The sequence below is a fragment of the Passer domesticus genome, chromosome 3 (genome assembly GCF_036417665.1).
Source record: "Passer domesticus isolate bPasDom1 chromosome 3, bPasDom1.hap1, whole genome shotgun sequence".
Lineage (NCBI taxonomy): Eukaryota > Metazoa > Chordata > Aves > Passeriformes > Passeridae > Passer > Passer domesticus.
In genome coordinates, this window is record NC_087476.1 from 115,867,976 (window position 1) to 115,884,184 (window position 16,209).

General features: G+C 41.5%; 1 protein-coding gene across 4 annotated transcripts in view; it reads left to right on the plus strand.

The window, feature by feature from the left end:
* Nucleotides 1-16,209, plus strand: part of ENAH (ENAH actin regulator) — a 120,935-nt gene that overhangs the window by 100,352 nt on the left and 4,374 nt on the right. For all 4 annotated transcript variants that reach the window (XM_064415380.1, XM_064415379.1, XM_064415381.1 and 1 more), the window contains 8 exons: nt 4,294-4,613; nt 5,821-6,621; nt 8,422-8,729; nt 8,976-9,112; nt 9,496-9,550; nt 9,851-9,899; nt 11,760-11,826; nt 14,243-14,305. In XM_064415380.1, the coding sequence (XP_064271450.1) occupies nt 4,294-4,613; nt 5,821-6,621; nt 8,422-8,729; nt 8,976-9,112; nt 9,496-9,550; nt 9,851-9,899; nt 11,760-11,826; nt 14,243-14,305 (1,800 nt within the window). The remainder of the gene's footprint in view (nt 1-4,293; nt 4,614-5,820; nt 6,622-8,421; nt 8,730-8,975; nt 9,113-9,495; nt 9,551-9,850; nt 9,900-11,759; nt 11,827-14,242; nt 14,306-16,209) is intronic.

Sequence of the window (16,209 nt, forward strand, 5' to 3'; positions counted from 1 at the left end):
TTTCAAAAGTTGTTCTGATGGCCAGATGTGCTTTCTAAGACTGAAGGATTTTCAGGTATTGCTTTCACAGGGTTTGTGAGTTACCAGTCTCGACATTCAGATGTACTTTAACTGATGTGTGATGACTCTTCTTAATCTGCTAATGCTTTTGTCTAATATAATTTTAAAAATACCATTATACTGTCTAATGCTAGCTAAACCAAACCAGAGGGATTTAATGCCTTTTTTTAAAAGATAATCCAATGTGGTTTTGATCTTTTTTAGCTACAACTGCAACACTTGCTAAGATCTAGTGTGTAGCTTATGGAATTCTTCCTTGCTTATTAAGTTGTGTTAAAGCAACTTGATTGCATTACTGGCATACTGATCTTCTGACCTGTGCACCTTTTGGTTTGCTATTCAGAAGGTTTATTAAAATTGTTAAAATGACAGCAGAAGTGTAGTGAGTTATGAGGTGTGGTTTTTTGGTTGGGTTTTTTTGTTTGCTTGTTGTTTTGGCTTCTTTTTTTTCTTCTTTGTTGACAAAGGGATGCTTCAGTGGCATGTGATGAGAAAGTATTCTCAACAATGGTGTATTTAATCTCATATGTATAAGATATGCTTGCAAGGTATTTTGCTGCCCTCTCTTGGTAGAGCTTTTGTACTGTAAGCAAAGTGCTTAACTTTGTTCCTGGCAAAAAATTCTGGGTTTATTCCTTTTATTTTCTGAAGAAATGGGAAATGGGGATTCTTTTACCAAAAGGAAAAAAAAAAAGAGAAGAAATGTTAAATACTGCCTTACTCAATATTACTAAATAATGAGTACTTTGTTATTCAGGTCCTGTGTGGATAAAAGTGGTTATTTCACTGTCTTTCATCTCAATCTTATTTAGCCAATGTAATTTGATAGTGTTCATTGCCAGTTGAAATAATTTTTGCTTCAGACTAAATTTAAACATTTTGTTATGGCACAAAGCCTTCTGGGCCAGGCCAAACACCTGGGATGCTTCCCTCTGCTGCTCTCCCATCCTCTGGGCATCTCTTGGTTCAACAGCTTCTGCATGATGTAGTTTCTGTTTTCTAAATGATTTCCCATGGTTGTTGGGTGTTTTTTTTTCCCCTGTGGGCTTTTTCCTGCTTTTTCTTTGAATCACTCTGGCAAGGAGTTCCACAGTTCATCTGCCTGATGTGCAGGGCTGCTCTTTTCTTTGGAGCTTTGCCCTCTTTATTTGCATCGACTCTTCCCTCCCAGCTGTTGTGGAAGAGTGTCCCTATCACATGTCCCCAGTGGGTGTGACATCCCACTCAGGACTTCATACAGCTCCAGTTGTCTTTCCCAGAATGCAGAATTACAGCTTTCTAAATTATTTTTAAATGGAAGGTGTTGGGTACATTTGGTAAGAGTTTTCTGCTGCTCTTCGAATCTTTTCAGTTCTGCTGTTCTCCCTGTTTTGAGGTGGGAGCAGGGATGCAGGGTGGTGCTATTTCTGTCCTGCTCCATAGTCTTTTCTTCTTGTCTAGCATCTGGTTGAGGTTTTTGGACAGGACACATCAATGAATGGATGTTGTTGTAGAGCTGCCTGTTTTAACCGTTATATCTCACTCCTGGGTCCATAGGCAGCCCAAAGTCCAGCCCTTTGTAAATTCATTTAGCAGATATTTCCATCTCTCTGCCCTGCTTCACTACAGTTGAGTTTTATTTGCCAATTTTATTCACAGGTTAGTTGGAATTAGAAGATCCATCAGTAATTCTCATGATCAGCCATCATCCTTGCTGCCCTAAATAACTAAATATTATTAAGGAGCTTTATGATGAGCACCTCGCTGTTTCCTTTACAGGTTGCTTGTGGAAATATGAAATTATGGCAGAGCTCTTGGTATGGCTTATTGCAAAACAGCCTTGGCAGTGCTGCCCTTGTGTGAGGAGTGACCTATATTGAGCTTCTATTTCTGTGAAGAAATGAAGAACTTAAGCAAAATAAATTTTCTGGCAGTTGCTTCATGTGTTGTTAAACCCAGGGAATTGATACCTTCCAGTATTATAAACTAAATATAACGTGAAATGTTTATGGTCCCAAATGCCATATCTACATTTTAGGTTTAGGATGAACAGAGTGTACATTTCTGGGTAGAATATGCTCATTTCTGGCAAATGAATGCAAAAGAATGACGAAAATAAACAAAGCTGCTTTGGAGTCTGTCAGTGTTGTCTTCTGCTCTGAACAGTCTTTTAGATACAAACATGTGCATCCACCTCTCCTTTATGAAAAAAGAAAAAGAATTTTAACGTGACCAAGCTGAAGTTAGCCTGGATGAAAACCCTGTTTCCCTCTAGTAATAGGTTTTATCTGAGGGGAAAAAAGAGCACATAGTCAAATTAGTTTTGCACAGAACAAGCAAAACTGTAACATAAAAAATATTTTTAATACTTCTTGGAGGTATTAAATTAATATTTCTGTGGTTTGTATTATAGTCATTATATTATATTGTATTATATTAACATTTATAGAACTCTTCTGCTGGTTCCACATATGTATGGGTCAATCACCAGATGTTTTAGTAGACTTGAGATGCTAAAAGTCAGTCATTTAACAAGCTGGATTGCAGCTCTGGTTTCACAGTGACTCCTCTTACAGCTTTGGTTTATGGCTGAGGGAAGAAATGGTAAAGGAGCAGAACTGGTTTTATGTTTCTGTTGAGTTAAGTAGTGAAAAAAGTCCTTTTGTTGTGCATAACAGGATCTTATTTGGTTATAGAAATAATGAAATTTCGAAATTTATAATTTTTTTGTCTGTAAAGTAAAAACAATGGCTGAAAATCTGATGGAGTTCAATAACAATAGTTCATGGCCTGGAGTTTGCAGTGATACTGGTATTTTCTGGGCATGAAAAGGAGTGAAACTGCTGAAGTTCTCTTCCTTTTCCAAATTCTGTTCTTATGACTCTACATATACAGCAATGACTGTCCAAATTAAATTGCCCAGTGACATAGTATAGAAAACACACATCTGGTAGCTTGAGGTGTCAAAATTCAGGTCTCCTCTGCTTAGTAGTTAAGAGCTGGCTGTGCTTTGTCTTTGTTGAGATGCTGTCATCAGTTTGCCTCTGAAACATGGCAGAAAAAATGGCTCTGTGCTTTGTAGACAAGATTTTCTTTGACTGTTATGGTTTTTTTTGGTTTTTTTTTTTTTAAACAAGAATTAAATAGAGAACAACAACTAGGAACATTTTCAGTGTTGTTTACTGACAGGAACATACTGGCCACAGCTGGGAGGAGGATCAGCCTAATTTTTGTTTCAACACTGAGTTATCCCCAAGAGATGAAAAAGCTTTGAAAATCAAGAAGCTGTATTTTAATCAAATGGGAAGATAAATCTTTTTAAAAGCCCTAAAAAACCCTAAAGAAAATATAGAACAAGTTGAGAAGAAAGGATCAGACAGGTGGTATATAGCTTTTCCCACTGCCTTTTTTTTTTTTTTTTTTTTTTCTTCAGGAAAGTCCTTTCAGCCAACCCAGTGGCTCTGGCAGAGAATTTTGCAAGGTTTCTTCTTACCCTTAGGGTATTTCCACTGCCTGGCTTTTACTTGTTTTCCTCCTCTTCACATCTTCCCCCTCTCTGCTTTGCTTTGCAAAGCCTCCCATGAGCTGGAAGCCCTGCCAGCTCCCTGCAGTGTTTCCTTGGCTGCTGCACCCTGGATTTTTTTGACCATGTCCATTTTTCCTGTGCCTTCAGGGTGTTCTCATGTTGTTGCCAGTTCATCTGTGTGTGTGTGTGTCTGTTAAGATGCAAGTGGGGATGGACACGTGTGCATTTTAATGCTTCTGTAAAATATGGATAAATTCTACCTGACTAGTTAGTCCAAAAAACATAATTTATTTGAGGTGTTTCTTTTTTAATGAGTATTTGTGTTACTGCTATTTCACTGTACTTCTATTCACTGCTTTGAGTATAAAATACCTTGCAAAGAACAAATGTAACTCCATATCCCAAACTGGGAAGATTGTATCAGTTGGTAAATTAGCAGCATCAGCTTTCTATTCTTACCTCTTGAAGTCTGTCTCTCAGAATGTTCAATTAGTTAAGAGGAAATCAGATATGTGATTCTTTTCACTGTAAACATAATAAAACTATTATCCCGCTCAGAAAAGTGGCGTGTTAGGATTAAGACTTCCAGGTAGGTACAAATGCTGTGCTTTTGTTCTCACTGCTGCCAGGATTGTTGATTAGTTCATCTCCTTGTCCTTTGAGCAGTTGCCTGATGTTTTTGGTTTCCCCTTAGCAGCTTAGTCTCTTTCCTTTTCTCACCATTGCAGACAGTTGCAAGAGCAACAGAGGCAGAAGGAGCTGGAACGGGAGAGGCTGGATCGTGAACGGATGGAACGGGAGAGGCTGGAGAGAGAGAGGCTGGAAAGGGAAAGACTGGAAAGAGAGCGCCTGGAGCAGGAGCAGCTGGAGAGAGAACGGCAGGAAAGGGAACGGCAAGAGCGCCTGGAAAGGGAGAGACAAGAGAAGGAGAGGCAGGACCGCGAGAGACTGGAACGGCTCGAACGGGAGAGGCAAGAAAGAGAACGGCAAGAACAGTTGGAAAGGGAACAGTTGGAATGGGAAAGAGAGAGAAGAATTTCAAATGCTGGTAAGAATTTCAAAACCCGAGCGTGTTCTGCCACCAGACTGCTCTTTATGTTGTTTGGGTGATGGAGTGTGAGAGAACCAACAAATGGCAAGTATGTGCAGCTGTGTAGCAACAGGCAGTATTTCAGGCTTTGTTTTGCTGGAATTCCCTTTTTTATGGCAAGAAGTCCAAGATATTTGACTTTCCTGTCATAATTTTCCATTAATTCTGAAATAAATTTTTTTGCATTCTTTGCTCACTCCGTTGCCATACTCTCTGATAGCGTGGAAGAACTTGAATCATTGGGCACCTCCAACATTGGTTGAAGTGTGATGAATTAAACTTTTTAAATACCTTATCATTGTTTGCTCTGTTCAACAAATGTATTGTCAGTACATAAGTTGGGGAAAAAAAACCCTAAGAGGTATCAGGTTGAGTGTGTTAGCATAGAAGGTATGTTGCTATATAAGGCAAAGTAATAGTGTGAGAAGTGCTTTTCAGTCTGAAGTCTTGCTTAATCTATCATTGTAGTAACATTTCAGTGAAATGTGTTATATGTGTTTGTAGATAAGATAATGCACTGCCTGTGGAAATGTATCCAGTGATAACTGAAAGCTTTCTCATTTTGGTAATATAATGGAACATTAGTCAATGCTTGGTTGTTCTTCAGTCTCAAACTCAATTTACATAAGTCAGCTCATGGTGAAAGTCAAGGAATACTATGTAAGTCATTTCAGAGCAGAGGATTTTATCGGTAGTTTTATTCCCAGTACTTTCAATATTTGCTATGCAGATTTTTCTGGGGAATAGAGAGATGACACTTGCTGCCTATGGTAGGAGTTGTATTAGTGGAGTTGAAACAAATGTTAAGATCAATACATTTGCTTGCCGTTTGCAACCAAACAAGAAGATAAAAGCTGGTAAAAGATTGATTGTTCAACCCTATAAGTAACCCATCTCACAGATGGGTTTGAGAAACTTTCTCTAGAACGTACTTGTAAATTCAAATGTTGGCACAAAAAGAGTTGATAAAATTTAAGAGCAGCTGTTGATAATATGTAAAACTTTCCTAACAGTATTTTCACTTGTGCCTAATCCTCTGGTACTAACTGTAGTCTACATTTTTACATTTTGTTTGAATGCTGGTTTTATTGCTTCATTAGCTCCCTTTTTCTCTTTCTCCTTTTTTTTATCCTGCCTTTGCTGCTGCTTTCCATCTTCTGTCCAGCTCCATCTTTCGACAACTCCCCGTATAGCACTCCACTTCCTGAATACTCCAGTTGCCAGCCTCCTTCAGCACCTCCTCCATCATATGCAAAAGCAGTCTCAGCGCCAATGGCCGAGGCCACACCGGAGTACGCTGTAGTGACTTCTGCACCACCGACTTCCACTCCCCCTACACCGCCTCTAAGGCACTCTGCATCACGTTTTGCTACATCCCTAGGCTCGGCTTTCCACCCCGTCCTCCCCCATTACGCTACGGTTCCTCGTCCGCTCAACAAGAGCTCCCGGCCCCCTTCTCCGGTCGGTGCCGCGGCCACTCTGCCTCCCAGCACCAAGCCCGCGGCCTGGGCCGCGCCCAGTTTTGCCCCCCTGCCCCCGTCTCCTCCAGTCATGATAAGCAGCCCACCAGGCAAAGCCACCGGCCCGAGACCCGTCCTCCCGGTGTCGGCTTCCAACGCGGCGACCCAGCCGTCCACGTCTCCCACGGCTCCTAACGGGCTTCCTGAAAACCTGGCTTATCCGGTTCCTTCACCTTCTACCTCAGGTCCAACGCCGCCTCCGCCACCTCCTCCCCCCCCACTGCCTTCCTTTCCGCCTCTGTCACTCTCTGGGCCTCAAGCTTCTCCTTCTCCCAACTCCCCGAATGCCTCGACTCCCTCATCCAAGCCTAGTGTTCTCCCTTCTCCCTCTGCAGCTACCCCTGCCTCTGTTGAGAACTCTCTAAACTCTGTGCTGGGAGACTCCTCTGCTTCTGAGCCAGTCTTGCAGGCAGCCTCTCAGCCGGTTGAAGCTCCGAGCCAGCAGGGTAAGGCTTTCTGTTATTGCTACTAATGCGCTAAGCATGGGGGTCAGAGCCCTGACTGCCCCAGGCACGAGCACGGTGCTTCCCAGGCTGCACTGATCCCAGTGCCAAACGCAGCTGGGGTAAGGGAATGGAAGAGCTCCGTGCCCAGGAGCCCATGTTCTGTGGCCTGTCATGAGTAAAAAATTCCAATTTCTTAAGAACTCGCCTTTTGAGAGCAGAGTTGGTCAAATTCTTGCTTGGTAAACCCTGCACTGTTGGTTTGTTTGGGAAGTGGTGTTACCACTTCATTAGTTCGTAGATCATTAGTTTCCTAATGGCAGCCAACATAGAGGAGCACATGTGTGGCTTTGGACATGCAAATGACCTTCTCTAAGGAATAATTCAAATTTAGTAAGTAATGTGTGACACCTACAGCACTTCTTTCTGGGCAGTGGTTGTATTTTGATATGTTGCTGTGTGCACATACATGTATCTACACACGTATACATGTGTGTAGATACAGAGAGACAGGTCTTTAGGTCTTTCTGCAGTACTTTACCAGTGTAGCTAAGAAGACTTTGAACAAAAAGTTTGAATTAGCAGGTGATAAGCCTTAATGAACACTCCACCAATATGGTAGATTTTACATGGTAATACACGTCTTTGTTAACCTGGATCCTGTGTTTACATTGATTTAACAGATTTAGGTGGATTTAATACATGTAGGTCTTTGTGCAGAACTCTGCAGTAGCTCCAAAGGTGTGGGCAGAGGGCTCCTGGGGGATAAGCAGCCTGGTACAAGCCATGCAGAATGGACCCTGTTTATATCCCCCTGTCTGAAATGAAGGTCTGGGCTGCTTTGGGATGGAGTGGAAATAGAGTGAATGGCCTCACTTCCAGTATGGAATAAAAGTGTGCACTCGGACAGTGAGTGGTGCCAAGAGGGTTTAACAGGCTTTTGAATTTCTGCAGTGGTTAGCACAGTAGGAAACCAGAAAGACTCGTATGCGAAATTCCTGCCTTTAGAGATTAAGGTAGTTGTGTAGTATTTTTTCTCCCTTATGGTGGTTTTGGTGAGGCAGAGGTAGGATTAGTGGATGTTGTGTGGAGCTGTTGTCTACATCAAGATTTCTTAAACTCTTCCAATAATAATAATAATAATAATAATACAGTGATCATCAGAATATTCTTTTTTCAAAGTACGCTTTATATTTGGATAACAATGTGAATTTAAATAAGTAAAAGAGTGATAGATAAAAAATAGAAGGGCTTCTTCCCATTAGCTTGAAATATGTCAGTCTTCTAACTCACTAATTACTGCTTGTATTAAATTATAAAAGTTGATTGCTGGAATTCTTTTAAAGGAAAGATTTACATACAGCTTAGAAATTAGCATTGGCACTCGAACAGATCAGGGGTTCAGGTGTTTGGGTGATGTGTTAGTGCTTGTTAATGCAGTGAGACGCTGTTCAGCACCGTGTGAGCACACCCTGTTCCTCCTGCTGCGATGCTCATGCCTGACTTCACTCTCTGCCTGTTTCCTGGTGTAAAGCTGTTCTTGGTTGCAGCACAGAACCTGACTGGAGGGGTTTCATGTAAACATCTCTGGAACTGTCTGATTTCTCACGGGATACTGTGTAATTTTTTTAGTACATTGGATAAGAATGCTTCTGTCCTGCTGAAATGCAGTGTTTTCTTGCCCGATACCTTACCAGTCTTAATGTCTCATACACTGAGCAACAGAGCCACCCTTTCAATGGAAGCGAGACCTTTGTTTTCTAAATCCTTAACGCCCTCTGTTTGTTTTCTCTCTGACACTAGGTGCTGTCCAAGGACCTCCTGCACCTCCTCCTCCACCTCCCCTGCCCCCGGGCCCAGCTCAGTCTTCGGTAGCAGCCCCACCTCCTCCTGGCCCCCCGCCACCTCCTCCACTGCCGCCTTCGGGGCCTCCCCCGCCGCCGCCGCCGCCTCCTCCGCTGCCCAGCCAGGCCCCTCCCGTTCCCCTGCCGCCTCCGGCTCCCCCCCTGCCAGCCTCTGGATTTTCAGCGGGATTCGTGTCCGAGGATAACCGCCCTTTAACTGGACTAGCAGCTGCGCTTGCTGGAGCCAAACTTAGGAAAGTCTCACGGGTAAATATAACTCTGGTTTCTTTTTCCCGGTCCTGTCCCCGCTTCTAACCTTTGTTCAAGGTCGACAGCAGGATCGAGGCATTTGGGGTAGGCTTAATTCACAAAATAAAATGCATTACAGGATGTGCTGCCAGCCCGTGCCCTTCTTTATGCACTTGTGCCCTTCTTGCACATGAACTTTGCTGGTTTCATGAAGTCAGCTCTCGTTCTGTTGGCACATCTGCTGTCTTTTTGTGTGCTCTGAAGGGTGAAGACTCCTCCAGTTCGAGTGGAGGAGGAGGAGGCTCTGCTTCATCCAAAACAGACGGTGGCCGTGGAAATGGACCCCTTCCCTTGGGAGGCAGTGGGTTGATGGAGGAAATGAGTGCCCTGCTGGCCAGGAGGTGAGGAGCTGGTCCTGCTCTGCTCCAGCTGCTTAGTCATCACCCAGGTGGGGTTTGGGGTGCCTGCCTGCAGCTGGCTGAGGCTCAGGTGGAGAGCAGCTCGTGGTTGCTTTGGGAAGCTGATCAGGTTTCATCAATAGCCATTTTTATTTGAGTGTAATCCAGTACTTCTGTGTAAGCCTTTGTGCAGCAGTAAGGGAGGGCATGCAGACTTCAAATTGCCCAGTTGCTTTGGCAGGAGGGCTTTGTTTTTAAAGGTGTTTTGAAAGTACTTCTTAAAACACTTAATTTTCATGAGGCTGTATAAGTCTTTAATTGCAGTAAACAACATTCTTCCATCTTAAAGCCATGATGAGCTTGGTAACTTCTGTCTCTGCTTACAGGAGAAGAATTGCTGAAAAGGGATCAACAGAACCAGAGCAGAAAGAAGATAAAGCTGTGAGTTGAGAAATTTTATCTGATTCACATTACTCAATACAGGGATTATCAGAGAGATTCCAGTGGTGTACGAGAGATTATTAATACTTTACTGTATAAATATACATATAACCACTACTCTGTGAAGTGCTTGCTCATTTTCTGTATAGAGTTGAGCAGAACCATTTTATTTATATATATATATATGTAAACTGAAATGTTTAAACAGTTGACATGGATTCTTGTGAATCTAACAGATTAAAGATTATTTTTCTCTTTCCCTTCTCTCTCCCTATTCCCTCTCTTCTCCATTTTAATCAGGAAGAATCAGAGTCTTCATCTTCTAAGGTTTCTTCAACAAGCACACCTGGTAAGTAGCTCAGGTTTGTGAACTCTGGGACTCTGTAATGCTAAAATCTAGTGACAAATCTCTGTCAGCTCTGCTGGATTTTGGAGCCTGCCTCTTCTGCCATGATTACAGTAGGGGTTTTGCTATAGAATGGATTCTGGTTCAGAAGATGATGGATAAAAAGAACAAAAGTGAATAAAGAATATAAATGCAGAGTGTTGAAATTTCTTGCCCATGATCCCTCTGCTGAAGAGGCAGTGTTTGGAGCTGTGTAGCCAACACCTCTGCTGCAGTCAGTAAGGAAAACTTACACATTCTGCAGCTGGCCAAGAGGTACTGTCAGCATGAATATGTATTCATACTGTAAATTATTGTCTGTCAAGAGACACTCAAGACTTTCTTTTCCTGTCCTGTAGTAGTACCTTGCTGTACCCTCAGTTTCCCTGGCCACCTCTCAGTACATACCTGCAAAAGGGGGGGCTGTGCCATGTAACCCTGCAGTCTGTCATCCCAAAAGGCAGTGGAAGCAGAAAGGAAGTAACTGGATAATGAATAGACCAGCTTTCAGTCTGTTCCAGCTTCCTCTGCTGATTGCTTGCCCATGTGTGCACTTTTCCTCTAGATGATTCAACCACTTGATGATGTGCAAACCTTAATATTGAAAACAACTGCTGTAGTGTGAGCAAAACCCAGGTGACACCTGGCTGGGGAGTAGAAAAATGAGTGCTAGGAGTTGTGTGTCCAGGTGGAAATAACTGGCAAATTTGGTACTGAGATTCAGGCACTCATCTACAGAAGTCAGACTGCAAGGATATAAATGACATCACACAAATCAAGATTTTCACACACACACCCCTTTTTTTCCTCTTCTTTTAAGAGAGTCTGCTTCATTCTGTTAAACAGCTTAGGAAAATGATTGCTTTTGGAACACTTCTGATAATATAGGCCCAAATAGAAGGAAATGAAAACCAGTGGAAGTGGTTCATTTAATTGATGATGATAAGAAGCCTCATAAACCTGTTAAAAATGTAAAATGCATTCAGAATTTGGCCATTCCCTTCCAGTTCAGAAATTTTCTCTGTTTCTGGCTGTGAGATGCTCTGGTAATCCTGAGCCTCATCACTGGAACAGGTCTTTAAAGTGTTTTGAGAGGAATGCTTGGCATCCTTGGGCAAACTGCAGCCATAGCAGAAGTTTCTCAGTTTTGCAGATATAGCTAAAATCCTGCTAAAATAACTCCTGTGGCAGGACAAGTCCTGAAGATTGGTGTATAAAACTAAGTTTAAGGCTTATGACTAGTATAAATAACCTCTACTTGGCTGGGTTACAGGCTGTGCTCGTAGACTTCTGCAATTTAGATATTGTCAGTATCCAGCTGCATCCCAGGGAATTTTCTGGTCAATAAGAGACTCTGAAAGGGCCTTTCTGCCTCTCTGCTTGCCCAGCTTAGCAGAGCTAAGCAATATGAAAGAAAGGGAGAAAAGAATACTCCTTTAGCTTAGAAACCTATTCCTCAAGTATTTGCAGCTGACTGGTTACAGAATTCCATGTTTCACAACTGAAGCAATCCAATACCTATAAATACCTATAAATAAATCCAATGCCTATAAAGTATAGGCAGACCCTCTCCCAGCTGAATGAAGAATCAAATGGCATTTACAGTGTCTGGGAGGCCAGTGAGACTTCAAGATGCTCTCACTTGTTGCATTCACAGATGAATACAACAAGAGGTAACTTAATGTGAAAGGGCTAAAGCAATGTAGTAAAAAGAGCAAAACACCAAGCAGCTGACTTGAGTTGTCAGATGCTTGAAATTCTCTCACATAAATGACACAGTGGATAGAAAAAGACAGTTTTTCATCTCCTCACTCTGTTTTCCAGAACTAACAAGAAAGCCTTGGGAAAGGACAAATACAGTGAATGGAAGCAAGTCACCTGTTATTTCCAGGTACTCCCCTTTGGTACCAGCTGTTTTTTCATTACATTTGTTCTTGTTGCACATGCTGCTGAAGATACTGGACTAGAATAGTAAAGATCATCTTTATGGGTTTAAAATTGCTGCTGTGAAACTGCTTTTAGCAGTTTCAAGTAGGAATGAAGAGTTACTTTTGGAGAATGCTGATAAGAGAAATTTTTTACAGTAAAAGCAAAAGTTTTACCCAAAAAAGTTTCTTTTAACAATTGCTGGTGTATAACCTGAATTAATAATGTCTATATTTGCCTACAGCAATGTTTAATTTTTTATTTGAAGTCTGAAATTTCCTGCAAAGTGAAACCAAATTCAGTGCTGCAGTTCACATGTTCAGTAGTAAATCTAGAGAATAGCTGTTCTTTCTATTTCTCTGCCACTCACAGAATGCCTTTGTGGATATTTAAGTTTTCTTGGTAAGATTTGATTTTACGACAGTTTTCAGTAGCTCTTGTACCAACCTAAGAAAGTCCATCCTAAAGAAGTATAAAAATGTTTTACATCCTTCAGTGCATCAGCCAGTCTTCGGTAACTTGTCAGCTGGAACTCTGTTAGGCAGGGAGTGTTTTGGAAGGCATTTTCAGTAAGTGAAATGGCTGCTCTAGCAAGTTTTTGGGGGTGTATTTAATTGTCATTTACTTTAGGCAAAAGGCTTGTGGCTTATTTAGCATTCCTGTGTATTGTGTGCACAGAGGTTAAAGGGTTCTGACCCCTGATAATCTGAGGAAGTTACCTGAATTTGTTGAGAGAAAACACGAGAACATGTTCAACTTGGGAATGCTGGGTTTGAAATTACTTGAATCCCCATTAAAATCTGGCTGTTGGAAACAGCTATAGCAGATTGGGTGATCAGAGTATTAAAAACAATTGTTCTCTGAGTGGCCTCACTTGTAGTTGAGGTTGCCCTTGAGGTCTTCCATTCTAAAATGCAACACTAAACACTCTCAGTGTCTTTCTCTCCTTTAGAATAAATTCAGGGGTTTGAGGTGTCTGCAGCCTTGCTTCTGGTTGCTTGCTTTGTTTTTTGTCAAGCAGCAGGTGCCATTGATGGTGATGTTCTCTCTGCTGCTCTGACAGTGTAATAAAATACTGCATCACCTTTGGCCTTGGCTTTCCCTGCCCTCTCCCCCCTCCTCCCAGGAGGTCTGACCTGCTTTAACCAAGATCTCTTGTGCTGTTACTTTGATCTGCTTCAAAATGTGCCATTGAGGGGGAACTTGTCACAGAAATAATTGGTGTAAGGAATCCTAAAGTGCATTTTAGAGTTCATATTGTGTGAGACAATTGCTGGCCCTTGGGCTGTAGATACTTTGCTCAAATTGCTTATCCGTAGGGTAAAGGGATTAATAAGTAGGGCAACTCTGGGTATCTGACTCTTTTGGGGAGTTGGGGTGTTCTGAACTCTTGATTCTCCTACCTGCCCCTACAGCAGTAGGTTTTTGTAAACTGTTTCATACTTCCAGTTTCTCTGATCTTTTTCCAGCTGGTGAAACTCAGAGGTTGCTGTAAGAGATATCTTACAAAACAAAAATGTTTCCTGACCTAGAGGAGTACAGAGGATTTTTAAGATATCTCTTAGATTTATTGGGGCACTCTCTCCATCAAGCTTTTGTCTTCATTCATCCAGTGGAAAATGCAGATAGAATTTACCTTGATGTGAGCTTCCCTGGGTATATACTCTAATCCAAAATAAGAATTCTGTGTTTATTTAACATCAGTATTCTTTCCCAGTGCTGTCACAACCTGCTGGAAGGTGCCATAGCACATACTTTAGGCCTGCTGATACAATTTTCTAGTCAGTGTTGATGGTTTGCTCTGCCAGGATGAGGAAAATTTCACAGAAAGAGAAGCTGTTAGAAGAAGTCTCTCTTGAATATCCTTGTATTTTTCTTAACTCTGCATTTGCTAACTTGCCAAGTCTCTCTCAGCAAGCAGCTTGTTAAACTAGCTTTGTTTAGGCAAGGGGAGCTGCAGTTTGGAACACTAACACTGTGTTTGCCAGGAGGGGATTTCTTTCACCTGGTAGGGCTGGGGAGCTGCTCCTGACCTCTGCAGGGAGGATGTGAGTCACTTACAGGGATTAAGCAAAGCACACTTAAGGAACTGGCAAGTCAGCAAAATTTTCTCTTCAGAGCTTCCACAGAGGTAGGGGATGCAGCTGTTGTTATTCAGAGTGAATATTGAGTATTTTAAAACAAGTTAGTGTCCTGTCTAAAATCAGGCCTTTGCTTTTTGGAGCAAACAGAAAAGACTTAAGCTGTGGGCTTTTAGTATTTCCTGAATATGCAAGTAGAACTCTTGAATCTGCTGAAACCACATGGTGTTTAAGGTGCTGAAACTGAACAAAATGAAGACCTATAATAGCTTTTAAAGGTAGTGTTTCTCGCCCTAATAGACGGGAATCTCCATGGAAAAATCTGCTTGCTTCTGAAAACAGGTTCTATGATTCATTAAACAGGTATCATCCTGTTGGGATTTGAGACTTCCTAATAACCCCTCTGACCAGTTCAGGGTTGGACTTTTTCTACATGGGTTGGTAATCACCACATGCACCACCAGGTTCCTCCTCCACATTTTGTTTGTCCAGTTGAGCCCACTTTTGCACTGGTTAAAAGCAGATGCTGTCAAAGGCAAATTGAGATGGCTTAAGAACCAGGTATGAATTCATATAAAATACTGGTTTTCTGGCAGTCTCCACCTGCAAAGGTACAAATTCCTCTTGAATATGCCAGGATTTAGTGGACCATTTGCAGTGTTTTAGGAAGCAGGTTTTCAAAACTGTAAGTTTAGATACAGAGGAACAGGAATTCATTTTCTAAGTGTGTTTTCACATCTGCTTTTTGTTTCAAGACTTTGTAAACATAAATTAATGTTTCTACATGGAACATATTCACAAGTTGGTTAACATCACGTATATTTTTTGCTGGAGATCTTAAGTTTCCCTCTCTAGTGGTCATAAAGTACTGACATTGAAACCCTTCAAACTTTGAGAGCTTTCCAGAGGTAAATGTGTTCCAGAACCCCTCAGAATTACTGAGCCAAATTCCAGCTGTGTTTCTCATGAAGGCACTCATTGTGGTGATTACTTAATCTTTTTGTATGAAAAGTTCCCCTTTTAGCTACTTATCTTGGGTGGTGTATTCTGCATGTTGGCATGAGTAAGATCTTTCCTTTGCATGCTTGGTTGAAGGTGTGTCAGGGACTGTCAGGCTTGCCTCCCTGTCCTGTTAGGCAATGCTATGAAAAACCACACGGGAGAGCTCTTTAGCCACCTTGGGATCCCATGGCTGGGATGTTTTTATTCACTTAATTCCAGTAGTTAATGTTTGCCTAAATGACTACTGCATTCAGGTTAAAAAAAAGGAAAAAAAAATATGATAACTTAGGGAGGAACACAGCTAGATTGTCCTGAGATTAGAAATTATCTATTTTGCTAATTCTGGTGTTTCAGTGTTTGAATTAAGAATGTCTTGCATTTTGGAAGGAAAAAGGGAGCACATTGTCAAGATTGAAGGGCAGTGTTCATAAAGAAGCTTTCCTGTGGAGATTTTTAACAGGTAGAAGCAGTAGATAGTTATGGTGGGTAAAACTGACTTCTTGTTCTAAAGATATGAAGAAAAAGAAGCAGTCAGTTTGTGTAGATACTTTCTTAGAAGTCACCTTTTTAACACATTAAGCTCATAAGTAATTTTTACAAAATATTAAAGTATATTATTGGTTGGGTTTTTCCATTAAGGCAGGCACTGGGTGTCTGTTACCAATTGCCAGGAGCTGCATTTAAGAGGATTTTTTTCAGTCATGTTGGATGAATGCTGTCATGTCATAGTGTATGGGAACAACTACAGTCGATGGAAATGATCAGAAACTATACATGAAGTATCTGAAAAAGTCAGCTGTTCTACCTGGAGTAGGTCAGGGCTCACAATTTCAGGTGCAAACTGCAAATAACTCTTTAAATACCAGATACCTGATGAAACAGCAATGGCCAAAGATCTGAGCTGATGAATGTTTTTGAGTAAGGAATTCTTCCATACTGAACTAAGCACTGTAACATGTAAAAAGTTCTGTAAAAAATCCTAAACTGTGGTTTGCTTTCATAGCATTAGTGCACACAGTAGGTTCTCTGGTGGTTGCAAGGTGAATTCTATTTTCCAGCTTCTTTTACTATCAAGTTACTCAATATTTCATCTTCTGTCTTACTCGGTGGATTGTGTGTTTAATTTTGGTGTGTTTCAAGAATAGTAATTAGCAATTTCTCTCTGGGAACTGACATTTAAACTGTGTGGACTTAAGTCTTTACAGCTGTGACAGTTGAGGTTTGTGATCCCCAGGGAAGAGCAAGTACCAAACCAACATTTTTGA